Raw genomic sequence first — 26,855 nt, forward strand, 5'->3', positions numbered from 1 at the left:
CCAGTTTTTAAGGTATACCAGGGACAGAGGAGCCAGTTAAATGATACCACAGGAATGCACTCCACAAACTCCAGACTCTAGGGAACTGTAGGATGACTGACTTGATTTCTTCAATGAATAAACTGCAAGGGAAAAAGAGACATAAGAAACATATCTACAGATTGCAAAGTATGAGCCTTACTTGGATTCTGAGTTGATTAAAAAATAAATGAGACTATTGTAGAGTGACCAGATATTTAATGATACAAAGAATTTTTATTTAAGAATTTTTTTCAAGGTTTACCTTGTAGAGGTACCATATTGAAATGTTTATTTTTAATGTCTTGTCTGAGTTTTGCTTCAAAGTAATTGACACAGAGTAAGTGAAGATGTAGAAATGAAACATTAATGGTTCACTGTTATTTTCCTTAAGAAATTACAAAGGAGAATTAGTGTATATAGAGTGCTTAGCACAGTAAGTGTTGAATAACTATTTTTAAAATTTACAGAGAAACAGTGAAATAAAAAAATTTTAGACCAAATTATAATAATAGCAATAGCCTTACTTCAGACTACTTTGTAAAAGTGTCATTCTAGATTTTATAAATCATTTATAGTGTATGTGTGCCAGATATTATATTAGGAACTTTTTCATAGTAGTTGATATAATTGATTCTCTTGTATCGTGTGTATCTACTTCTACATCCATAAGTGGTCACATCGGACTTGTTGTCTGAATTTTAAAAAGACTGGTGCCTCTTTTTTATGTAATAATTTCAACTATTATATAATAAGTTAGCTTACAACTGACATCTTTTAATATTTATAATTGTCATTTCTTCATTAGCCATTAGGAAAATGCAAATTAAAACCATGATGAGATATCACTGCATGCCTATTCAGTTCAGTCACTCAGTCGTGTCCGACTCTGTGACCCCATGGACTGCAGCATACCAGGCCTCCCTGTCCATCACCAACTCCCAGAGTTTACTCAAACCTATGTCCATTGAGTCGGTGATGCCATCCAACTATCTCATCCTCTGTCGTCCCCTTCTCCTGCCTTCAATCTTTCCCAGCATCAGGGTCTATTAGAATAGCTAAAATTTTTTAAAAACTGACAGTACCAAGAACTGGTGGCGATGCAAAGCAATTGGAATTCTCATAGATTACTGATACGAATGCAAAATGGTGCAGCCACTCTGGAAAACAGGGTGGAGGTTTCTTATAAAGCTAAACATATGTTTATTGTATAACCTAGCAAACTCATCCTTGGGTACCCAACAGAAAGAAAAACTTATGCTCACAAGTCTTTCAGTGATGTTCAGAGTAGCTTTATTTATGATAGGCAAAACATGGAATCAGCCCAGATGTTTTTCAGCAAGGGAATAGGTAAACTGGGGTTCATCTATGCAGTGGAACACTACTTAATCATAGAAAGGAATGAACTGTTTGATTTACACAGCAGCTTGAATGAATCTTATTAAAGCATTATGCTGAGTAAACAAAGATAGTCTCAAAAGGTTGCATATTTGACATTCTTGAAAGGACAACTCTGTAGTGTTGGAGGACAGATCATTGGCTGTCAGGGGTTGTGAGTAGGGGCAGTGTGTGACTGAAAGGGGCACATGGGAGTTATTGAGGTGATGGAACTGTTCTAGGTTTTGATTGTAATGGTGACTGCAGAAATCTGTACATGTGTTAAAATTTATAGAATTTTACACCAAAAGGAAAACATCCATTTTACCATATAATAATTTTTTAAAAATTGTAATTTCCTTAAGGAAACTAGCTTTTTATATCACCATCAGCACTCTCCCAATATGCATGAAGTTTCTTATTTATCAAGTGTGAATTTTTAATGTGTACTTAACTTGGTTGCAATTGTAAACTATTACTAAACATTATAAACTTACTTGGGGATTTACTTTGGTAGGTGGAAACCTATGGGTCAATGGAAAAGAAAGAACGAGTGGAGTTTATTTTGGAGCAAATGCGGCTCTGCCTAGCGGTGAAGGATTACATTCGTACACAAATCATCAGCAAAAAAATTAACACCAAATTTTTCCAGGAAGAAAATACAGAGGTAAGCCTATCTCTTACTGTAAGTTTACTTTGAAAATGTTTGGGAAAAAACCCATAAACCCCATTTTGTCAATATTTTACAGAAATTAAAGTTGAAATACTATAACTTAATGATTCAACTGGATCAACATGAAGGATCTTATTTGTCTATTTGTAAGCACTACAGAGCAATCTATGATACACCCTGTATACAGGCAGAAAGTGAAAAGTGGCAACAGGTAAGAATATATTCTTTTTTTTTTTAAAGATAGAGTCTTAAACTTGATGTTGAAACTTACCAGGAAGAATTTGCATTTTTTGTTTATTTTGAAATAATTCTAACTTCAGTAATTATATGCAGTTGCATGGTGCTGCTTTCTGTTCATTGTGTTGATAGTTCACTTTAACATTACTGATTCAGATGAATTGTGGCAATACTCTATTTATGACCTCTGAAGAAATGTAGGCTTACTATTTAAGACATGTACAGCAGTTACCTTCTAACTGAGGTCACAGATAAAGATCCAGCATTACTTTGGAAAATTATTTTGCAAAATTTGTGAATAGTGTACATGTGGATTCCACCTTTTTACTGCTAACTTGTTATAAGGACTTTTTCTTTTATACATTTGTTTTAAAAAATGTTTGGGGGAGGGATAATTTAGGAGTATGAGATTAACAGATACAACCACTATATATAAAATAGATAAACAAGGATATATTGTATAGCATAGGGAACTATATTCAATATCTTGTAATATCCTATAATGGAAAGAAAACTGAAAAACAGTATCAGTTCAGTTCAGTGCTCAGTCGTGCCCGACTCTTTGCGACCCCATGAATCGCAGCACGCCAGGCCTCCCTGTCCATCACCAACTCTCAGAGTTTACCCAAACCCATGTCCATTGAGTTGGTGATGCCATCGTGTATATATAACTGAATCACTTTGCTCTGTAACTGAAATTGTGCTCAGGCACTCAGTTATGTCCAACTCTGTGACCCCATGCATTGTATCCCGCTCGGCTCCTCTGTCACGGGATTTTCCAGGCAAGAATGCTGGAGTGGGTTACCATTTCCTTCTCGAATACCTGAAATGAACATTAACTAGATCACTATACTTCAATTAAAAAAAAAAAAGCCAACCAGATAGTAATTCACATTAGCAAAGATTCACTGTATTTGTTTTATAATAGTTTTATGAAAAGTAAATATTACCAAAAAGCCCTATGAAAAGATCAATCTGATAAGATTTTTCCCCTAAGACTTTTGAATACACTGTTAAAGATGAATATATACAATTATCCATGAATTTTCTCTTTCTGCCAGAGTTTTTATTTTGTTTCTAACCTTACCTATATTCTGTTGCATTGTACAACTTTTTTAGGCCCTGAAAAGTGTTGTCCTTTATGTTATCTTGGCTCCTTTTGACAATGAACAGTCAGACTTGGTTCACCGAATAAGTGGTGACAAGAAATTAGAAGAAATCCCTAAATACAAGTAAGTACCTTTATAATTAGTATAGTATGTCTCAGTAGAAGTACCATTTTGAAAGACTGGTTAACCTAAGTGTATGCTTCTTAATTGAATGCTGATAGATCATATTAGAGAATAAACTCAGAGAAAATAAACGGGTTTTTGTTGTTGTTGTTAGGACATTAGAAATTAACATAATGAGATTATAACATACTCCGTTCTAAGACACTTATCAGGAAGTTTTATTTCAAGCTCACTTGAGCAGGTCTTGTTTAATTAACTATTTAGTCAGTTTTATCATTAGTAAATGTTGGGGCTTTGTGATTTTCAGAAGTACATGCTTCTGAAAATCTGTTATATAAAGCAGACATAGGCTTTATGCTCTTCTTTTATCTGTTTCATTAGTAAGTTTACAGTCAGTTAGTCCAGCGATTGGCAAATATAATACTGGAGAGAACAGAATGATAAGTAGGAGAAGGCACTGTTCAGAATTACTGTGGAAAAAATGGTAGCAAAGTTCGTAAAATAATAATCACTTCGTGTCTTGTTCTACAAACAAAGCTTTCTAAAAATCATCTTTGATATTTTAAAATTTGCTATTATATTAGATGAAACACAATCTTTACAGATTTGGAATAGTAAGTTTTCTGTAATTTACAGGGATCTTTTAAAGCTTTTTACCACAATGGAGTTGATGCGTTGGTCCACACTTGTTGAAGACTATGGAATGGAATTAAGAAAAGGTTCTTTGGAGAGTCCTGCAACTGACGTTTTTGGTTATACAGAGGAAGGTGAAAAAAGGTGGAAAGACTTGAAAAACAGAGTTGTTGAACATGTAAGGATCTGGCATGTTGGAAATGACAGTTTAGAAGCAAACTTTGGCAAATTTGAGCTTAAACTTTTATTTCTCAAATGTTTCTTTTAGATGTTTTATTTTTAATTCTCCAGGATTCTTTTATTTCTCCTATGCCTAGTGTGGTAGTGATGTAAGTTTGTTGTTCAGATGTTTATTGTCTTATTTCCCAAGCACATCAGAATTTATCTTACCCCCTTGTCATTTTTTCTCCACCTCTTTTTAGCTTTTCAGAAAAGATAACTATGTGTTACCATGCTGCATTTTGAGAGGACCCCTCAAGAATACAAACTTTTATAATATATAAACCAGAAGGAATTTCTTAAGAATGTGAGGGATGGATGGGGGTGGTTTCTCGCTAGTACTGACTTGGTAGTTTTGGAAACAGGTAACATGTTTTAAACCTGACCTCTGATATTCTTGGGTGTCACTACAAATTGAATTATGTCAACCTTCATTCACAGAACAAACGTTGTGAGCCTTTATGTGCTACACTGTACAAAGTGCTGGGACACGTGGGAGAATAAGACATGGTCCCTACCTTTCAAATGTTTAAAAATACATCACAGTGCAAGAGGCATTTATAAATTATGTATTATGGTACAAGTATACATGGATGAGAGGGGAGCATAAGGAGAGAGTTGATTGGTTCCACCAGGTAGAATGGTCAAGCTCGACTTACAGGAATTGATGTGTGAGGTAAGACTTGTGAGAAGGGTACGTAGGTTCAGCGGACAGGACAGGAGGGCCGTCCCTGGAGGCAGATGGGATAGTCTGTGCTGGGTCACAGGGGCAGCACACCAGCTGGGGAACTTGGGGACCTCCAAGGGCTCAGTGAGAAAGGACTTTGGAGATATGGAAAAGGTCTTCGTCATAACAGAGTTTGTACACCCAGTAGTAAAAGCTGAGAGAATAAATGACCAGCTTGTATTTTATAGATTCCTCTGGGAGTAAGTGTGAAGAGTGAATTTGGAGAGAGAAAAGACTGGAGATGAGAAGACTAGCTGAGAGAGGCTTTGTGGGCTTGAATTGAGTGGATGGAATGGAATTAACTATTTTAAAGAAGATAGACAATCGAATTTGGTTATTGATGAAAGTATGAAGGAAAAAGCAGGGAGTCTTGAGTGATTCTTATTCTTCCTTGAGAGGTTGGTGTTGCCATTGACCCTGATTAGTGATGGGAGGAGGTGTGGCTTCTTCAAAGATGAGCTCATTTTTCTCCCCAGAACCCCATTTTTCCTTGGGAGTGTTTGTTATTAAGTGAGTGCTTGGTTATTAAGAATAACCAAAGGGCACCTCTAATTTTAGCACCACTTCCAGTGAAAACTGTTAAATTTAATTCAGGTTATCTTTATGTAGTTACAGTGGTGATAGTATTTTGAGATGATCTTTTTTAAAATTTTAGCCTTTTAAACATTTATATCATAGTTAGAAAAACTTAACTTTAGATTCTTACATTTAGCAAAAATATTTTAGTACAGTTACAACTTTTAACAACTAACTTAGCTAAGCCTGTGTTTTAACTATATGTATTTAAAAAGAGTTGTCAAGTGTGCTCAGAATAACTTAAAAATAACCGCAGAAGCCAAAATATCAAAATATTTAGTTTTGTTGTTGACATTTAGAACTGGCTTCATCCCAGTGGCAGACTACAGCAGAATAAAAGCTCTGAGTCTTGACGTTTTAATTAAACCTACTTGGATAGGAAAACAAATGAGCTTTTGGCCTTAATGACAGCTGTGTCCTCCGTGCCCTTTCTTCTTTCCTCAGAATATTAGAATAATGGCCAAGTATTATACGAGGATAACAATGAAGAGGATGGCGCAGCTTCTGGATCTGTCTGTTGATGTAAGTAGTAAATACCATTGTTTGTAATCATTCATTTTGAAAATCAATTGACTTGTAAAAATTGAGTGCGCAAATCAACTTCATTTTATTACCTTAAGTTTAGGTGATAGAAGGTTTCCCCAAGCTATCTTGAACACCAAAGAGTAGCATAAATACCAAGTTATAGTTATGTGAATATTATACTACTTAACATCTTTACTTAAATATGTTAGTTTTACACTGATTAATTTGAAGCTAAAGTATACATTTCTATAATAAATACGTCTAGGTTCAAAAAGTGAACTGTAGAAATAAACCATATGAGGGAGACTTGACTGCAGTTCCCCTGGAAAGGTGCTAGGACATGTTAGGGGAATATTGTTTTCAGGTCTGGGTTTCATGTTGGTAAAATGTACAACACCAAAGAGATAGGAGTTAGGCGAAGTGTATAGTCAACAGGAGGCATCCTGACAGTTTTAACTGCAAATGAAGAATCTTGGAATAGTTTGGGTTAGAGGGCTTGATCCTTGGTTAGTTCATTAACTCTTCTTGTTTCTGGACAAGGGCACCAGAGGCCTTAGAAGTAAAGTGCCTTGTCCTTGGCTACCTAGTTAGCCAGTGGCAGAGCATATATTCTAACCAGTATTTCTGGAAACAAACAAACTATATATAATACTGCTTTTGGTGGAAAACATTGCAGAAGGTAGACCAAGTTGCTGTTGACAAAGGCTCTTGAACGGTACCCACAGTATTAAGTTTGTGGGGAGATTCAGACTGAGCCCTAGAATCTCAGTAAGGTAAGTACATTATTGCAGGAAATCAATTTCTAACTATTAATAATGAATTTTAGCCCTGCATATTCTTGAATGAAGATATTAGAAAATGCTTTCCTTAAATTTTATTATCTAAATTATCATGTCTTAAACCAATTTGTCTTTCTCTCTTGCAGGAGTCAGAGGCTTTTCTCTCAAATCTAGTAGTCAACAAGACCATCTTTGCTAAAGTAGACAGGTTGGCAGGAATTATCAACTTCCAGAGACCCAAGGATCCAAATAATTTATTAAATGACTGGTCTCAGAAACTGAACTCATTAATGTCTCTAGTTAACAAAACCACACACCTCATAGCCAAAGAGGAGATGATACATAATCTACAATAAGGGTCTCCATGCCCTTAATGCTTTTAGAAAAGAGTTAAAATTGAAAGTCATTAAAAAAGAAAAAGACTTTTATGGTGTATATGTTGGGTTTTTTGTTCTTTTCTATTGTCAGCTCTTTTGTCTAAAATTTAAAAGATAGTGAATATGTTTGAGTCCCCTTTCAGCCTTTCAATACCTTGATTTCATTGTTAACTTTGCAGTTGGTGCAGAAATAATGCAATACACTTCATCATCTGAGTACTCAAAAAATTGTCATAACTTACCTAAATACATTTTTCTGTCATTTGAAACCTTTTTAGCTACTATGTTTTCATTCAGCTAACAACCATAATTATTATAATAAAAGCAGTATATGCACGTTTACTTTCCATGGTAACCCATATTTCTAAACATTTTGTGGGATAGTGATTTAAATGTGTTTTTTTAAATAAAATAAATTTTGTTGTAAAGCTATCGATTATTTAGTAGAATTTAAAAGCAACATAAAACCTGTAAGAACATTTGGGATAAAGTTGTGATTTGTGAAGAATCTGTATTTTAGTATTGTGGCAGAAAGTCTCTAGATTGTGTACAGAGCTATCTGGTAGGCTATAGACTCTTTTTTTATTTTTTGAGTCAAGCTGTTTGAGTTGCAGTAGTTTATTTCCCCTTTCCCTGACTTGGCCAGTTGTTGAACTAACTGTATTGACTAAGTTTAATACACAAAGTCATTTTTCTAACTCCTTGTGGCTTTAACTTCCATGTCTAATTACCTCATCAGTGCTCCAATTTCATTCTCTCCTTATAGGAACTTTAATTCCATTATATGCACGCTAGGTAACAAGCTAAAATGCATTAAAAATAACCCAAAAAAAGAGACTTCAGGGCACCCTCTTGGCAAATGATATAATCTTGACACTTAAAAAATATATATTATTAACAAAAGTAGCTTTATTGTCAAAAGAAACATCTGAGATCACTTACTATGAGCAAATTTTAGAAGTTTTAAAATTTGGTTTCAGAGAAAATGGGAAAAAGTTAGGGTAGTTAAAATGTATCTGAAAAAAGTAAAAGGTCTTTTTTTTTCTTAATACAAGTGAAGAGGGGAGGGGAAAGACATTCTGAAAACAACAGTTTTCATAATTCATTTTCCATTTAATGGTCACTAAATTACTCTATTTCATGATCCCAGGGCTGGGAACAATTGTAGAATCTCTATTATTTTTGTTGAGTCATTGTCAATAATAACATAGTATCAATCTAATTTTATTCTTTAGAAATTTAATGTATTGGCCATGTTAATAACATTTGTTATCACAGGTAGCTTAGATGGTAAAGAATCTGCCTGCAACGTGGGAGACCTGGGTTGGGAAGATCCCCTGGAGAAGGGCATGGCAACCCACTCCAGTATTCTTGCCTGGAGAATCCCCATGGACCGAGTTGGATGCGACTGAGCGACTGAGCACAGCACACAACACATCTTTAAAAACTAACCAAAGATATGACAAGCTCAGAAACAACAGGGCTAAGAATATAGTGATAAATTTTCTTTTGAATGGAAAGGATGGAAAATAAAATCATTCTGTATTGTTAATTTGTAAACTGAACTGGAACTAATTTGAATATCTTCTCAGTAACTTCATCTTTCTAGGGACTCATTCGCCTCGTACGTGCCAAACCTTGACTATTTGGCCAAATATGTTGCTATAAAGATCTCAAGTGCTCCTCTTTTTTTTTTTTTTATTTTAACATACTCACCCTCAGACTAAGCTTTTTGTGTGTTCTCATTTGGGGCCACTTGTAACTGTGCCCCAATGACTAAATCCCACTTGATTTGGTTAACTGCTCATCCATTTTTTTTCCTGTCCAAGCAAACAAGAATTACTACCAATTTCTTAGTGCTAAAAAGATCCATTTGCCTAAGGCAGTAAAATATTTGGGATGTTTAGAACCTAAAATCCTGCCCCTGCCCCCGCCTCAATTTCTGACCTAAAGCTGCATGCATGAAAAGGATAGAGCCACTTGGTTTTAATACGGAGAATACTTGCCTTAGTGTTTTCATTAGGTTACTAATCAGCAGAAGTAACAAGGACTTTTTTTTTTAATGAAACACCTTTCACCCTTTTATTTCTATATAATTTATGCTTTCAATCATTATTTCTGTAATTATCTTCAATTTCCATATGCTTTATTGAATCGAAAAACTCATCTCTGAAATTCATACTGTTCCATTCTGTCTCTTACAAGTGTTAAATGTATGATAAAAACGTATTTTAAATTGTTTTCAGCTTCTGGATACAGCTGCAATAAAAGCACTAATTTGTGGTATTTAAGAAAACCTAGAGAATAAACTCATACTTTAAAAGATCATTTCTTTTTTCAATTCTTTTACTGTTTATAACAAAAAGCCACAGATAATTAGCTTTTTTCTTTCAAAATCATGTTACCTCTCTAATCCTGTTTTTAAGCAATGAGAAGACATTGCAATTGGTTGGCTTCCCCCCCTGGATTCTTCCTGATTTGGGGTTGGTGACAGGCTGTATCTTAACTGTATTTTGACTAACGGGTTTCTCACTTTGCACACCTGCGAATCATCTGCAAAGCATGTTCCAACATAGATTGCTGGCTCCACCCCCAGAGTTTCTGTGAAATTTAATTTTACAGTTCCAGTGAATTTTAATTTTTAATGAGTTCCCGGGTGATGCAAATGCTGCTGACCCATGCATTGCACTTTGAGACTCGCTCCTTGACCATATTTACAGTAAATGCTAGAAAAGAACCATGTTAGGAATGCCGATACATGCTATGGTGAGGATAAACCTTGAAACGTGCCAAGTGAAAGTAGGTCAGATAGGAAAGATCATATACGGTATGATTCCATTACATGAAATACCCAGAACTGGTGAAGCCTAAAGAAAAAAAGCAGACTGGTGCTTTGCCAGGGGGAAGGAGGGAATGAAAGTTACTATTTAATGGATAAGGGGTTTTAGTTTGGGGTGATAAAAATGTTACAGAACTAGATCCATGTGATGATTGTACAACATTGTGAATATACTAATTTCTACTGAATCACTTTAAAATGGTTAATTTTGTTACGTGAATTTCAACAGGTTTTTCTAAGGTAAGATGGCATGCAAATGCAAAGTATGCATATCAGAGATTTTATTCAACTTACAATTAATAAGGGAACCAGTCAGATGTTAAAACTAGTTCAAAGGGATATTTATATAAGAATAAAACTGCCAGGTACTTCCCCGGTGGTCCAGTGGTTAAGGCTCGGTGCTTCCACAGAAGAGGGCACAGGTTCAATCCTTGGTCAGGAAACTTAAGATCCCACATGTTGTGTGGCATAGCCAAAAAAAAAGTTGTTCTTCTGGCAGAAGAAAATTTATTTAGTTCACAAACTTAGATCTACGTCAAAACATGAATAGCACCAGTGAGAAATTTCAGAAGGATAAAAAAAACCTTATTCTCAAAGATAATTGTTTACTAAAAGCAATAATAATGACAACATACTGGGTGATTGTAGCATATGAATAAGTGAAATAAACGACAGCAATACCACAAAGGATGGGAATACTCTGATGTAAGTTACCTGTGCTACATGTGCAGCAGGATCTTTTTATTTAAACGTGCACTTAATTTAAAAATGTATACTGCAAGCTCTAAGGGAGCCACTCAACTGTTTAAAAGACATAATTAATGTACTACAAGAGAAAATGAAATCGTAAAATGCTCAATTAAAACCAGAGATGGCAGAAGAAGATGAAAGAAAACAACAAATACAAAGCATAGAAAACAGTAATAAACGTGTTAAAAGTAAAGAGATGGAGAAAGATGCCATGCTAACACTAACCAAAAGCAAGCCGACTTACCTTTTATTAATTTCAGACAAAGCAGACTTCAGGGAAGATACTAAGGGATAAGAAAGAAAGAAAGGGAAAGTGAAGTCGCTCAGTCGTGTCCGACTCTTTGCGACCCTGTGGACTGTAGCCTATCAGGCTCCTCTGTCCATGGGATTTTCCAGGCAAGGGATAAGAAGGGGCATTAAATAATGATAAATGGGCTAATCCTCCAAGAAAACAGTCTAAATCTCTATGCACCTAACAAAACAGTGTCAGTATGGGAAACTTAAAATATTACCCAATGTTTCACTTTATCCCAGGAGTACAACATTCCTAGATTCTAATTGTAAGCCAGAAGAGTGGGTGGAATGGGTAAGAGATGTATGACCAAAATGTTAACAGTGGATCATGAAAGGATAGAGTAGTCCACAAACAATATCATTAAGATGACTAATGTGTGAAGCTGCTGATGTCTGATCAGGATTGAACTATTACCAAATGCTTTTCCACATCTATCACATTTAAAGGGTTTCTCTCCAGTATGAAGTCTCTGATGTTGAGTAAGATGAGTGCTCTGGCTAAATGCTTTACATTTGCTGCATTCATAAGGCTTCTCTCCAGTAATAATTTAGTGATGTTCAGTAAGGGATGAATTTTCAGGGAAGTCCTTCCCACATTCACTGCATGTATAGGGTTTTTCTCCAGTGTGAATCCTTTGGTGTTGTGTAAACATTGAGTGGGCACTGAATGCTTTTCCACATTCATTACATTTATAAGGCTTTTCCCCAGTATGAGTTCTCTGGTGTTGGGTAAGGTGTGTACTTCATCTGAATGCCTTCCCACAATCACTACACTTAAAGGGTTTCACTCCCGTGTGAATTCTCTGATGTTGTGTAAGAGATGAGATATCAGTGAAGGACTTCCCCCAATCAATGCATTCATAGGGTTTCTCCCCACTGCGAATTCTTTGATGTTGAATAAAGGGTGAGTAATTACTGAAGGCTTTCCTACATTCATTACATATATGGGGTTTCTCCCCAGTGTGAATTCTCTGATGCTGAACAGATAATTTACAGTGAATGCTTTCCTACAAATTTTACATTTACAGGGTTTTTCTCCAGTATGAGTTCTCTGATATTCAGTAAGACATGAATTCTAGATAAATGCTTTTCCACAGTCATCACACTTATGAGGTTTCTCACCAATATGAATTCTTTCATGATAAAAAAAAGTTTGGTCACTGAAATGTTTTCCAAAGTCACTACAATTATGCTTTCTTTTTAGAAGTTCTTTGACTTTTAATTGGAGATAAATTCCATTTGACACTTTTCCCAAGTGGATCAAGTATATGTAGTTTCTATTCTGAAAAAGTAACATGCTTTGGGATAAGTTTAGATCTTAGATCAAAACTTCTCTCAAATTCATTAAAAGTATGCCCATTTTCCTCACAAGATAGTTTTCAGGGGCAACTGTTATTTGCTGAAAACCACTGGTTTGGGCAAGAGATTTTTTTTTTTTAATTTTGCCTATAGAGTTCTCCTTTTGCTTTTCTAGGCCTCAAATTCACAGATTCCTTCAAATAAATATCCTTTGAACACATCTCCTTTGAGCCTTTCAATGATGACAGAGATGTTGCTGCTCACTCAAAACTATATTCTACTGATCTTCTCTTTGGTATCTGTTCTGATCTTCATATCTGAGGGGAATAAAAAATTTATAAAAGCATTTTCTGCGCTGGGATTAGGGTAACTGCACTCAGGATTAAAAAAAAAACATAACCTTACTAAAATTAGAATGCATGTTTACAGTCTTGTAATCTGGGAAAATAATAAGCCAGTGGAGTAGAGATAAATAGAGGAGAGGTGGTAGGAAAGAAGCTGGCCCAATAGGCAAAGACTCTGAAAGCTGAAAAAAATGTTTTAAAGATGTAGAAGTTTAACCTTCTCATTTAAAGATGAACAAGTTTAGAACTAGAGAAGTTATGTGATTAACGTAAAGATACAGAAGTTATTAATGAGATGGTCAGATATAGAACTTAGGCTTTGTCCACTATACTACCACAGTATCTGGAGACTGAACAGAGCTTAAATGAGAGAATGGACAGGTACCTCTTCAAAAAACAAATAATGAAGGGGATGCATAACAGTATTAGAAAATGCACAAGAATGAATGCTGTCAGAGTGACAGCACCTGGAGAGAAGCCATTAAGGAATGTAAAAACAGCACCTGAGAAATCAATGTACAAAATAATAATAACTGAGGAAGGTCTAAATCTGACTAGAACAGCAGAATTTAAGGCATTAAGGAGAGCTCCTTGGACAACATTTTTGAGATGCATTCCTAAACATTCACCCCTAAGTTGCACATACAGATTTATCCCTCTCTGAATAAGTGCCTCTAGAGACATCAACATCTCACTAGATCTCCACAGTTCTTTCCTGGGCTGAGACTAATTTCAGAAACTGAGAATTCTGCTAATTGTAAAAGAAAATATGCAACAAAATAAAAACTGTCGTTACTTAAATATTTTGAAATGTTTCAAGCACTATTAGTTTTTAAAAGGATATAATCTGAATCTCCCAAAAGTCTGTGTTGAAGGACAAAGACTGACCTCCAGTCAACAGAAAAGACAAGATACCATACTAGAGTAGATACAAAACAGCCTGAGGAGGTGTTATCAAACTGGTTGAAAATGGAAGGGTAGTATACAAGGTGATCTAAGATCACAGTTAACATTTGGGTGGAATCATTAACTAGAGACAACAGCATTTTCATTGATCATAAACATAAGAGATGTTCTGGTACCAAGAGAGGTAAGGCACTAGAGAATTGTTCTTTTCTCTTTTTTAACAAATACAAACCTCTGAGAACCCCAAATGAATAGTCACTTAAATTGTGGAAGCCACTTTGCTTCCTTAATTAAAGATTTGCATACTCAATTTTCAGCAAGTGTTAAGAAATGTATAGATTATAGTGTACGGATAAATGCAAGTCCTCCACAAGGCCTCCAAAAAAAAAAACTGCTTCAAGTCAAATTTGGGGTTTCCAAGCAAACATTTTGGCAAAGGCTCACCGTCTAGGGGTTGCAGGTTGCAGTCCTGAGACTAAAATCTGGCCCACTGCACCAAGGCTGCTGTCACAACCAGGAAACCCTGGGTCCGTTCAGATCTCCTTTTGAGCATTTGACATTCCTTTCCCTTTCCACTTCTGCTCTTCATAAGCCGAGCGGGTGCCCTGGGGCTCCGCGGCTTCTGAGAGACCTGGGGTCCAGCTCTCCGCCAGGCCCCAGCGCCGAATAGCCGCTGCTCCCGGTCGGAGTGGAGGTGGGACAGCAGGGCCTCGGGCCGCACCGACCTTATGTGAAACCAAGCTCCATGCAGCCTACCTGCGTCTGTGGAAACTCGCGCGACGCTCCCAGACCGCTTCGCCTTGGGGTACAAAATTCCCAGACAACTGAACAGCAACTCCCACAATGCACCGGGCCGCGCCGCTTCCGTTTCCGTTCTCAGGGACTTCCGTTTCCCAGAAGTCCCTGAGACATCTCCGCTTCTGCTTACCTCCCCGCTTGAGCTGAGCAGAGGGGGCGGTGTCGGAGGCGTCTCAGCCAACCAGGGCCGCGTGCCAGAATCTCCATGGTAACCGCCGAAGCCCACTCACTTCGGCGAGGCTCCCAGTGGAGACAGAAGCTTGCATCCAAGGTGTGGGGTTCTGGCCGGCGCTCTGCTTCTGGGGATTGGTGTGCGCTTGACAGCGACCTCTTCGCGCTCAATCAAACAGGCCCTGGGAAGAAAAGACAGTGTAAAAACTTTACAGACGTTAGAGGACGCTGTGGTCCTTTGGATACTGTTTCTAACAAGTTGTAAAAAGATATTTTTGAGAATCGGGGACAATGGAAGGAGGAGCTCGGTGTTAGATAACATTAATGCGTGTACGTCACTTTTGGCATTTCTCAGCAGATACTTCAAAAGCCATCCAGAGGTCGACTGAGTTTGTTTTTAATCTGCCAAGAGCTCAGGCAGCCTGGAATGCTGAGTGAAGAATATGTGAAGCGGAAAAGATCCACGAAGTACTTCAGCCCCTGAAAACAATCAGGTCCCCGTTTCAGGGCCATTGCGGCAGTAACAGTGGGGAGTCCTGTCGGGCTGTTTATTTTCTTATTTTCTCTCTCTGGCCAAGCCTGCAAAGAGCGTGATAGAACCCTATTGTAACTGCGAATGTTTGTTTTCTGATTACAAATGTGACAGCATGTTCATTTCGCAAAATTTGAAAGATGCAGAAAAAATCTATATAGAAGAAAATACCAGGAGGAAATACAATTTTGGGTTGCAGGGATTATGGGCTTAAAAATATTTTTTATCTTATGTTTTTCCATATTTCCCAAAATTCCTGCCATGAATTAGAATTACTGCTGTATCATAAAAAGTTTTTAAAATACATACTTTGCAATTTATAGAAAAGTCATATGGCAAGCGTTACATCTACTCGCAAAGTTAGGCATAGGGCATAGAAGCAGGTGATACTTAAGAGCTAATCACAAATAACTTCATAAATAGCAAAACTGGTATAAGATACAGAATATGGAGGAAGTATGCCATCAGTGACACTACCAAGATGAAAAAAATGGGAGAGTGTAGTGCAGAGTCAGTCAATGCTGGCATTTTACTGATGAGAACAAGGGAACGTGTCAATTGCTAAGATGCTCCCGTGAGCTCAGATGAAGCCAGCAAAATCACGTCCTGTTGAGCAAGCCCAAATTGTATACCCACAGAATCGTGAGCAAATAAATGACTGCATTAAGCCACTAAGATTTGGGTTAGTTTGTTAAGGAGGAAAAGCCGAACTAGCAAACACTTATCCTGACACTGTAAAGTCATCTGCCCTTTCTCCCATGGATTTGAAATCTCCCCGATACATCAAGGATGTTTTTATAGAATCAGGGATCTGTTCTTGGATTTCTGTTTTGGTCCCAGTCCAGGCTGCTTTGTAACCCTCTGAGCACATCCTGGTTCCAGGTGCCTTCAGTTGCAAGGTTTTGCTCTTCACACTTGGACCTCAGGAAATCAAGGATTGGATGGCCATAGAGTACAAACTCCACTCCTGATTTCAAATTTAGATTCTGAAAAGGGAGTTCTTTACCTAGCATCCTTGGTGTACCCCTACCAGTGTTTTCACAAATGTGGGCATGTGCATTTTCCTGTGTGATTTTCCCACATTTAAGCAGATTCTCAAAGGGTTATTTGCCCTCCCCAAAATTGCTGAGCTGAGGCTAAAGGAAACTGATGTGGTTGCTGGTCAGCCTCTCTTTGGGGGCGCTGGGTGGCAGCAGAGGAAAGAGCAAAGCCAAGCTCAGAATCACTCAAAGGCCGGGGAGGCTCCCTGCGTTCCCTCTGTGCTACAGCTATTAGCTGTGTTTGGCTGTTTTGTGATTTATTGATTTGTGCTGTCTTCTTTCTCCCGCGATGAGCTTCATCAAGAATGGCTTTGGACCCCAACACCTGGCTTTAGCGAAATGCCCTGAGCCTGGAATTAGAAGTGGCTTTAACAGAGGCACCTGACCGCTGGGGTGTGGTCAGCAGCCGTGCATGGGATTCTGTGTGAGTTACTTAATGCCTCGGGGCTCTGATTGGGGGATCAAGGTCCCTGACAGGCAAGATCATTAACACACACAGGGCCTGGTGCAAGGTGGGCAACTGGCTATAAAAACACAAATCCCTTTCCCTTCATTGTAACCCCCTCCCCCGAGGGCCACAGAGTATTCCTCTTGAAACTATGGAAGGCACAGGAGGAAAAACATGAACTCTCCAACTGGCTCCAGGAACTTGAAAGTTTGGGGTACAGTGGGGGGTGAGAACCCATTGGACAATAATGAAGTGTCCACAACATGCCATTTGTGCAGAAGCACGACAGCCAGTGTCAGTGGGCAAAATAGCACGTAGTGTTCTTGGAGCTGCAGGATTCAACTCATCACTCTCGAGCACAGGCTGGCAGAAGCACCCTCTCGGCATTTGCCAGCCAGGACTCACACCTCTTTGTGCACGGGGCAGCTGCTTTTGGCTTGATGAACACAGCAAATCACCAGGGCAAGGGATGGGCGGGGGGCGCACAGAGCACCTGAGGCAGTCAGCCCCATGGCGGGGGGCCCATTTCCATCAGTGCTGTGCTGTGCTTAGTCACTCAGTAGTGTCCGACTCTATGAGACCCCATGGACTGTAGCCCACCAGGCTCCTCTGTCCATGGGGATTTTTCCAGGCAGGAATACTGGAGTGGGTTGCCATGCCCACCGCCAGGGGATCTTCCCAACCCAGGGATTGAGCCTAGGTCTCCCGCACTGCGGGCAGATTCTTTACCGTCTGAGCCGCCAGGGAAGCCCCAGAATACTGGAGTGGGTAGTCTATCCCTTCGCCAAGGGAACTTCCCGATCCAGGAATCGAACCGCGTTCTCCTGCATTGCAGGTGGATTCTTTACCAGCGAAGCTCCCAGGGAAGCCCAGTGAGGGCTGGACACATGAGGAACTTTGCTGCTTCCTGGTCAATACCGCCCCTCCATCACCCAGCAGGTGTCTAGGAGCCAGATGCAGCAGGGAAGACCCCCACCTCTCCCCCCACCCCCCCGCTTTGGAAAAGGGTGCCAGTACATGCAACTCTACTCTGAACTTGTCTTAACACTAGCCCCTTGACAGAGTTGCCCCAGACTCCCCTCCACCCCAGACACAGCAGTGATGTGGAAGACAATTAGGTGAGCTTGGCCAGGAGGTAGAAGCAGGGTTTGAATGGAAGAAAAGAGGGTCTGTGAAGAAGGCAGGTGGGGTTGCACGTACAAAGGTCAGAGAAAGCAGCCAGATGGTCTGTATAGTTGGGCGAGGGTAGGGGCTGAGTGGGGGCTCAGAACACACCCCTCCGGGCAGGACACAGGTTCTAGAGCACCCCCACATGCGGCTCTGACCATTCTCTAATTACTGAACATCTCCAATGTGCTGGCCATCACCCTAGGGGCTGGGGAAGCAGGAGAAAAATGTGCCCCATGAGCCCTGGGAGCTTCAGTTCTTGCAAGGAGGCAGATGATAGATAAGTAAGATGAGCTTTGGTGTAAATTAAGTGGGATGGGCCATGCACATGCCTGTGGGAAGAGCTTTCTAACAGATTGGCGGGATGTGCAAAGGCCCTGAGGCAGGGGTGCTTGTCTGAGGAGAGTCAGAGCCCAGAGTATCTGCAGAGCAGTGAGAATAGAGGGGACAACCAGGTTATGAGTATCAAGAAGCTTTGAATTTCATTCTAAGTGAGATGAGAGAAGAATGTCATGGCCAGGTCTTTCTGTGGCTGAGGGCAGCTGGAAGACAGCAGGAGAGGTTGGGAGACTATTTACCATAATCCAGGCCCTGGTGAGGTAGTTTAGACCAGAGGGAGGCAGGGTGGTGGTGCTGTGTGATGTTGCTGTTCAGTTGCTAAGTTCTATCTGACTCTTTGCAACCCTATGAAGGAGCATGCCAGGCTTCCCTGTCCTTCATCATCTCCCGGAGTGTGCTCAAATTCATGTCCATTGAGTCGGTGATGCCATCCAACTATCTCCTCCTCTGTCATCCCCTTCTCCTCTTGCCCTCAATCTTTCCCAGCATCAGGGTCTTTTCAAATGAGTCAGTTCTTCACATCAGGTGACCAGAGGATTGGGAGCTTCAGCTTCAGCATCAGTCCTTCCAGTGAATATTCAGGGTTGATTTCCTTTAGGATTGACTGGTTAGATCTCCTTGCAGTCCAAGGGACTCTCAAGAGTCTTCTCCAGCACCACAGTTCGAAAGCATCAATTCTTTGGCAGTGATGGGAGTGTGTGAGGGGAGTGCTGGGTTTGGAATACATTGCAAACGTAGAGCAGGAAGAAATCAAGGAAGGATGTGGGATTTGTGAGAAAGAGCCAAGCAGAGTTGACACTGCAATTTGGCCTGAGCATTTAGAATAACATGGCCTCTTACTGAACGGGAAGCCCGAGGTTTCAGGATTGAATGGAGGGCTCTTCTTTGGATATGACATGTGAGAGGTGACCTCAGAGTCTTCAGCAGAGGAAGCAGCTGGAGCTGGGGAGAAGAGGAGCTCTGTGTGGAGACAGCAGGAAGTATGGGGAGAGAGACCACCCAAGGAGGTGAGCCCAGGGGCACCCAGCTTCCAAAGGTGGGGGTAGGTACCTCCTGCACAGGAGCCCGAAGAGGTGCCGTGAGCAAGGTCCTGAGACCAGGTGAGGAAGTGTGTAGGGGCTTAATACTGGGCCCTCAGGCTCTTATGTGCCCCACTCCCCACATTCTCCCAGCACAGTATAGTCCGGGATCTCCTGTTTGCCTCCCCTTCTCTTCTCACCCCTTCCCCTCTGCATATTGGGTTTCTGGCTGGAGTCCCCAAACAGGACAAACAGGAAAAACTGGCCTGGTCCTGGGGACATCAGTTTCTACTTGGCTACTGGGCTTTGAGGAGGGGGGTTCCTGGGATGTGGAAGTTTCAGGTGTGACCTCCAGGAAACTATCCCCCTGCCTATTATTTGAGAGCCTCTGTCTGCAGGGGCTCAGCCTCCTCCAAGAAACCCTACATGGCCACATGTAGAAAGATTCCAGCAGGGCACAATCCATGAAGGGCAAATTAATTTTGTCATTTGGATTTTTCTTTCAAGAAAGAAGAGGTAAAGCGTTGTACTTGTCACCTTTAGAAGCAGGCACACGGCACAGAAGCATGTTGTACAATGTACACAGCCTAATCAGCAGATCTGTCTGGGCTGTGGTCGGTCCAGGTGGAGTGTGGGGCTCAGGGTTAGAAATTCTGTGGAGGCCACGGAAAGGGCGGTGGAGAGGGGGCGGGAAGATAGCAGCTCACAATTGCCGAGAATGTCGGAGCAGAGGCTAGTGAGAGGGAGAGATAAAGGCAGGCCTGGGATGGAGGGAAAGAAAACCAGAGCCTGAAGTGCAAAGGGACACAGTTGGGAGGAGACTCACCTTCTGAGTCCTGGCACATCAGACGTGGCGTTGGTCTCCGGCTTTGGATTTGTCGGCCACAGCGGGTCCTCTCCTTGGAGGGTTCCTAACCTGTTCCTTGACCCCAAACCTCCACTTGGGGGGACAGGGACATTGTGAGGGGTGCAGAGCAAACTCAGACCTGGTTTCCTGGTGCCTCTTCTCCTCCAGGCCTCATCCTGGGCCTGCTGAGTCCCATCTCAGCCAAGAATCCCCCACCCTTGAAGCTAACCGAGTTCCTCTTAGTAATTTGCATTGGCGAGTTCCTCTTAGTAATTTGCATTCGCATCCTCACCTGGCCCATGGGCTGTAATTCTTCACTTTGTCTCTGTTATACTGGGAGTTGAAGTCAGTTTCTTCCCACATTTGCCAGAGTCTTGAATAAAGTCTCTCTTGCACTTTCTAACAAGTGTCCGGTGAATAATTTGTCCTTAACAAGGGTTGTGAGAGGGCAGCCCTGAGTGTCTAGTGGGGGCCTGTTGGGAGCGAGAGCTGTGTACACAGTTATGTGTATTCCCTGTGTAGCCAAAGAAGTGGTGGGACAGGTGAGGATCAGCCCTAAGGCATGAACCGTAAAGCTGGGCACCATACTGGAGCACTGGGGGATGCCTAGAAGTGGTACTGGTTGAATAGGTGCTATGGGAAGAGCAAGAGGCCTGCTTGGACAGGAGGAGCAGCATCTCAGGCAGGGTGGCTGGTGGGGTGACACTGGGGTCCCTTGGGAAGCACCACTGACTCCAGTTCTCAAAGGGGCTGCAGGAGGGCAGCGTTCACAGCCTGTCTCCCCTCTGCCCCTCCCTTCTTCCTGGTTTTTCCCTTTCATTCTCATAATAGGGAAACTGTGTTTTGCATCCTTTGCCAGGATCATTTGGAGTCAGGTGCCTGACTTTAAATGTTGATGCAGGAAACACGTGCTGTGTGTCACTCAGAAAGTCACCAACACATGCTCCTTCCCAGTGATGTGGCCTCAAGTGTTTTCCCCTGGGTTTCTGGACCTTGTAGGCAAAGCTGGATCCCCATCTGTCTGACCTCTGATGTATTTCTGAGGCCCAGAGATCCAGGGAGAGTGTGATGGTCTGAAGTATGCGTCTGGTTAACCCCTCATTAACACATCTGAAATGCGGTATCTTGGAGCCTCACACCAGCCATCACAGGCATCCACCCGGCCAACCCGGTTCTGACGTGCCTGTGCCTGGGGTGGGCTCTCCCTCCAGGAGTCAGCTCTGGGCATTGCTGGATGGATGGAGCACCTGGGCCTCGTCCCTGCTCTCCTCCCCTGTCCAGCCCCTCCCCAGGGTATGAAATATGGTATTTTTCAACTCCAAGAATCAAGCCAGGTAAGGCAAAAAACTGTTCTTGGCAGCTCGGTTGAGAAACTAGTTGGGTGAAGTAATGAGTTGAAATGGACTTGACCAAGTGTCAAGTTGTAGCTGAGTGTCCTGGAGACTGGAGATCTGGTTCAATTAAGCTTTAATGTATTTTTTTAGGTGAACTGTTAACACTGTTGTTTTTAGTTAAGAGTCAGCTTTTACAGAGAATGACACCAGGCTCCTGAATAACAAAGGAGCAAGACCCAGGAACGCCCCCAGTGTGTGTGTGGGGGGGTAGAGTGGGGTGGAGAAGGTGGGGCTGCTGTCACCCGGGTGTGGAGGGGCTGTGGGGCTGAGCAGAGGCAGCGGGAATGCAGAAGTCCAGAGGCAGAGAGATTGTGCAGCTTGGTGAAAAGGCAGTGCACTATCTCAAGTGGAATTCGAGGTACACACTCATAAGCCACACAAAACTTACGGCAGGTTCCCCCAAATATTCTTTCCCATCTTCCTGTTCGCTGTCTTGGGGTGTCCTGCCAAGGGTCACCTTGTGGACTAGAGATCAGGCCATGTCCTTGGAGCTCTGGGTGAGTCCAGGAATCAGCTGGCTCATTTCATGGGAGCCGATGTCCTTACCTGAACCCTGCTTTATCAAGGAGATGCCTCAGCTCTGGGGCCTGCAGAGGACTGGGGCAGGGAGCAGGGTTGGAAGGTTTAGCCCATCACCGTGGCTCAGCGTCCAGCCCTCCTGCTCTCACCCATTTCCAAGAGGAAGTCTGGGAACGGAGCCCAGCTCCTGGCGCCAAAGCTTTTCTTCTGCCCTTCCTGACTTTAGAAATTGGGGGCCAGGTCCCTGGCCTTGCCAGCCTACACCCCTACCCACTGTCTTGAACCTGTTGGGGGGCTCTGGGAACCAGCCTAGGGCTTGTGCAGGGCGCACACCTAGGCTCTTCGTGGCCAGCAGGTGGCGATGCAGGAGCGCTGGAAGGCAGCAGGCTGGGCTTCCTCCTCGTGGGACCCCCACTCCCTGCAGCCTTCGCTGCAGTCCCAGGTGGTTGCTGAGGCCCCTGCTGGCTGGGAAGTGTGTGCTCGGGGTGAGCGGTCAGGCTGCAGTGCTGGGAGGGCTGGGTGAACCAACGCAGAGGCCAGAGCTCTGGGAAGCCCTCCACCACTTCCCCATGTTTTCTGCCCTCCATGATCGATGCTTCCGGGGTGGTTCCACTTAAGCAACCTGGTCAGCCCGTGATGCCTGTTTCATGGATGAGAGACTAGAGGCTCAGGTCAGGGGCAGGACCCAGGGTGCACACATGGCAGCCCCAAACAGGCCGGGCAGAAAGTTAACATGTTCTTGCCATTTCTGTTCTAAGCCCTGGAGTCTCAGGTCGGCCTGGGGCCCTCGGTCTCCAGCCTGTCCATCAGGCCAAGGGTGTGTGCAGGGCTGGCACGGTGGGTGTCTATGAGCATGCAGGGGTGTGAGGTGTGGATGTGTTCCCTGTGAGTGAGTGTCTGGGTGTGCCTCACAGTGTGTGTGTGTCTGTGTATCCGAGTGTGTGAGCAGCTCCTGGGTCCTGTAAGCTTCATCTCTTCCTCGGTCGAAGATACTTAGACAAGTTGTCTCACAAATGCATCCGCAGGACAGGTCCAAACCATTTCCTCTGCTCAAAGGGAGCACCCAGTGTCTGCAGGTGGAGATGTCCCCACCCTTCATGTGTCTTCACTCGATCCCGTCCCCGCTGACCCTGGAGGTACCCCTGGGATGGTGACCATTCTAGGAAGGAGATGCTCGATGAAACTCATCAACTCCCCATTGCTTCTAGGAAACAGTAGTAACTTTGCTCATATTTAGCAAGTCCAAGTTGCCTCAGCTTGGAGGTCATGCGGCCAGGCTTCCTGCTGCCAGCGGGTGACTCAGCTTGAGAAGGCACCCCACCTACCCACAGCCCTCAGAGGCTGGCCACGTCCCGCCTCTGCAGGCCCAGCACACGGGTTCTGTTCCCTGGCTGCGTCACCCAACATCCTGGGGAACATCTCACCTCCCACTACCCTATGCTGGGGATACATGGGGTGTGGAGGGTGGGGCCCGCAAAGCCCCGCAGTAGTTGATTAAGACAAGCTGGGCACTGGCAGTAGCTGACTCAAGGAGCTGAGCAACTTGAGAAGTGACGGCCATCAAACACGCCAATGGCCCTGGCAGGTCGAAGGACGAGAGAGGAGGGCTGGAGGGCTGCAGAGCCGGGACTTGGGGGCCATGGGGCCCGGCCAGCTGCTGGCCTCTCCTGGGATTTCCAATGTCAGTTGGCACCCCTGCAAACCTGTGTGGGAGCAGGAATGCTGAGTCACAGGTCCTTGGTCAGCTTGTAGAGACGTTTTAATATGTGCAAAGTGAAAGATCCTACTAAGAGAGAGGACCCCGGGTGTGTGCATTTTGTGGACAGAAAGAGGCTGGGTGGGGATCAAGAGGTCATGAGCAGAAATCTGAGTGGGCCCACGGGTCCCACCAGAGTGCCCAGACAGTAAAAGTCTGGAGGTGTACCCAAAAGTGCCCTATCTGTGCCCAGTTAGACTGCCCTGAATGTCCCGGTGGGCAGCGAGCAGGACCCCAGCCTTGAGTGCCCTGTGGACCTGCTGTGGGGCCGTCTTTCCAGAAGTGAACCTTACCTGCTCTCAGGGCAGGACTGAGCCCCAGCCTACCTGTTATGATCATCCCACGTGAGGATCCAGAGCTCCTGCAGGCAGTGTGTGAGTGGGGTGCGAGATCTTGCCCAGAGTACCCACGCCTGGTCCAGACCCTTGTCACTTACATGTCTCATTGCCCAGACCCCTGTCCGCACCCTCCCAGAAGGATTCTCAACAATGGTTCTTGACTGCATGTCCTGTGTTCCAGCTCAGCTTAGATGTGCCCCAACCAGGTGGTGCTGAGCAGGCTGCTCTCCAGGGAATGCAGGAAGGGGTGTCTGAGCCCAGAGTACATACCCTTCTCTGTACAGATGAGAAAACTGCTACCCCACTGGTGGGGTGCTCTGCACTCCTTGGACTTAGGAAGCCTCCTGTGATCCTGGTTGCTCCAGCTGTCCCCTTCTGGCCTCTAGAAAGATCTCCCATAGCCCCACTCCACCCCCTGCCCTTGTGGTTGTTGTTTAGTCACTAAGTCGTGTCCTACTCTCTTGGGACCCCATGGACTGTAGCCTGCCAGGCTCCTCTGTCCATGGGATTTGCCAGGCAAGAATATTAGAGTGGGTTGCCATTTCCTTCTCCAGGGGATCTTCCTGACCCAGGGATCGATGTCTCTGGGTCATCAATGTCCATTAGCAGGACAGGTCCATTAGCATTAGCAGGTGGATTCTTTACCACTGAGCCACCGGGGAAGCCCACCCCCTGCCCTACTGCCAGCCAAAGTCTACTCAGAGGAGCCCAAAGGGATGCTCAGCACCAACACCATCTCCATCAAAATAACAGAAGTCAGAAGTCGGTGCTGATGGCCTGCCCTCTCTTGCAGAAGGATGGGTGGAGGTACTGGTGAGAAGCAAACCCTCTGGTTTCCACTCAATGCCGTTTGGTCCACACGAAGTCAGCAGGAACTGGCTGCATTCTTGTTCAAAGCACAAAACAAGATGCCCCAGGGCGCTCTGCAGACTTCACCCCCAGAGATTCCATCCCCCTGCCCTGATAGCGGTTGGAGCCCCCACACCCAGGCTGCTCTGGCTTTGAGGGTCCCTGGTAGGTTCTGACGGGCCTCAGCCCTCGAGGGGTTGGGGGCCCTGCAGAGGAGGGTGGGATCAGCACTGTGAGTCCTGCTTCTCTGTGTTGGGTCCGTGAGAGCTGAGATGGCAGAGGAAGGGCTAGGCTGAGGGAGCTGCTTGTGACGGGGCTGGCCGCCCCACTCCAACCTCCCCACGGCTGCCGCCTTGACCCACTGCTGCCCCAAGTCTACGGCCTCTTTGTTGACAAGCAGCCGTTTTCTTGCTCCAGCCCTAATCCAGCTCCAATTAGAGGGAGAACATGTGCTTTGGCTGAATGGTCCGGCTGGTGGCAGAGCCCGAAGGTCTGCTTACCCGCTGGCCGTCTGGCCTCGCACAGGGGCCCTGCCTTGGTTTGTGGGACATGGCTATGAGAGCTGTGGCCACTCCATACAGAAACCAGAGTGCCCGAGGGACACCCCTGCAGGCTCCGGGCACTGCACCCTGTCTGCAGCCAGAGAGAAGGGGATGGAAGTAGTGAGGGTCCCTGGTAGGTTCTGACGGGCCTCAGCCCTCGAGGGGTTGGGGGCCCTGCAGAGGAGGGTGGGATCAGCACTGTGAGTCCTGCTTCTCTGTGTTGGGTCGTGAGTGTGTCTGCAGGATGGAGGAGGGCCAAGTCACACCAGCCGGCGGGTCAGGAGTGGGGCAGCCTCCGCCTCTAGGCGAGGAGGACTCGGAGGGTCTCTGCCCAGGTTGCCAGGAGACGGTCTCCTCCAGCACGAAAACTGACTTTTCAGTGAAGTTGTAGCTTCTGGAGGCACAAGTTGGGGAGGAGGCAGTGATAATCAGCGAGGGGTCATGTTAGGGTCTTATCAACGTCATCACAGCCTCGCCAACCCAGAGCACCTAACATGATGCTCCCAGCCTCATGGGTGGGCTGGGCCACCCTCACATCATCTCATAGCCTCTGGCCAGGAGGCAGGCAGCCCATCTTTTTTTCAAGATGCCAAGCTTGCCCTACCTGGGCCTATCCTGCCCCTGATGGCTTCTGTGGCATCTCATTCTCTGCTGTGTGACATTGGGCAAGTTCCCCAACCTCTCTGGGCCTACATTTCTTCACCTGTAAAATGGGCATGATTGCAGGACTAGCAGCCCAGGAAGTGTTGAAGGCTCTTTCTTCCCAGAGCCAGGCCAGTCCATGAACTCTGCGGTGTGAGTCCAGGAGGACGAGGAGGTGGCGGCCAGCTGTGGCAGACATACATTCCATGGAGGAAGACTTTGGGGAGGCTCCTTCCACATCCCGAGCTTTCTTCCTTTTGTGCATTAGCAAGTTGGCACAGAAATAGCTGGAGCTTCCTAGACCTACATGATGTAGGTTCAGAGCCTTAAATGATGGGGTTTGGGGCAGAATTGAGCAGCCTCTGAGGTTCAAGGATGAGCTCCCACATAGTGAGTGGTCAGCCTGGGGCAGGCATTTGAGAATGTGGTGATCGAGAAACAGTGGAGAAATAGATAATAGATGGCAAGGAAAGAGAGGGATGGGGACAGGCTGGGTGGACACTCAGCACCCCTGGCTAAGGTTGTCACCAATACCTAGAGGGAAGGCCAAGACCACCCCCAGTTCTAGCCTCTGGGGCTGCCCAACCTGGTTCTGGTGGGTCCAGTTTGTGTGTTAGTCACTCAGCTGTGTCTGTCTTGGACTGTAGCC

General features: G+C 44.0%; 1 protein-coding gene, 1 long non-coding RNA gene and 1 pseudogene across 4 annotated transcripts in view; 1 reads left to right on the forward strand and 2 right to left on the reverse strand.

The window, feature by feature from the left end:
- Nucleotides 1–9,701, forward strand: part of PSMD12 (proteasome 26S subunit, non-ATPase 12) — a 26,631-nt gene extending 16,930 nt beyond the window's left edge. For both annotated transcript variants that reach the window (XM_081576854.1, XM_081576855.1), the window contains 6 exons: nucleotides 1,913–2,062; nucleotides 2,145–2,279; nucleotides 3,425–3,537; nucleotides 4,174–4,348; nucleotides 6,137–6,214; nucleotides 7,143–9,701. In XM_081576854.1, coding sequence (XP_081432980.1) covers nucleotides 1,913–2,062; nucleotides 2,145–2,279; nucleotides 3,425–3,537; nucleotides 4,174–4,348; nucleotides 6,137–6,214; nucleotides 7,143–7,352 — 861 coding nt within the window. In that variant the 3' untranslated portion in view covers nucleotides 7,353–9,701. The remainder of the gene's footprint in view (nucleotides 1–1,912; nucleotides 2,063–2,144; nucleotides 2,280–3,424; nucleotides 3,538–4,173; nucleotides 4,349–6,136; nucleotides 6,215–7,142) is intronic.
- Nucleotides 1,289–20,365, reverse strand: LOC145541162 (uncharacterized). Its single transcript, XR_014078837.1, has 3 exons — nucleotides 20,146–20,365; nucleotides 14,734–14,956; nucleotides 1,289–3,128 (listed from the first exon to the last, which is right to left on the reverse strand). It is a non-coding gene; the product is annotated as an uncharacterized LOC145541162 (long non-coding RNA).
- Nucleotides 10,479–14,683, reverse strand: LOC145541160 (uncharacterized; annotated as a pseudogene). The gene is made up of 2 exons (XR_014078835.1): nucleotides 11,207–14,683; nucleotides 10,479–10,704 (listed from the first exon to the last, which is right to left on the reverse strand). The product of XR_014078835.1 is annotated as an uncharacterized LOC145541160 (transcript).
- Nucleotides 20,366–26,855: the final 6,490 nt, after the last annotated feature.

The sequence above is a fragment of the Giraffa tippelskirchi genome, chromosome 3 (assembly GCF_054371585.1).
Source record: "Giraffa tippelskirchi isolate mGirTip1 chromosome 3, T2T-mGirTip1v1.2.pri, whole genome shotgun sequence".
Taxonomy (NCBI): Eukaryota; Metazoa; Chordata; class Mammalia; order Artiodactyla; family Giraffidae; genus Giraffa; species Giraffa tippelskirchi.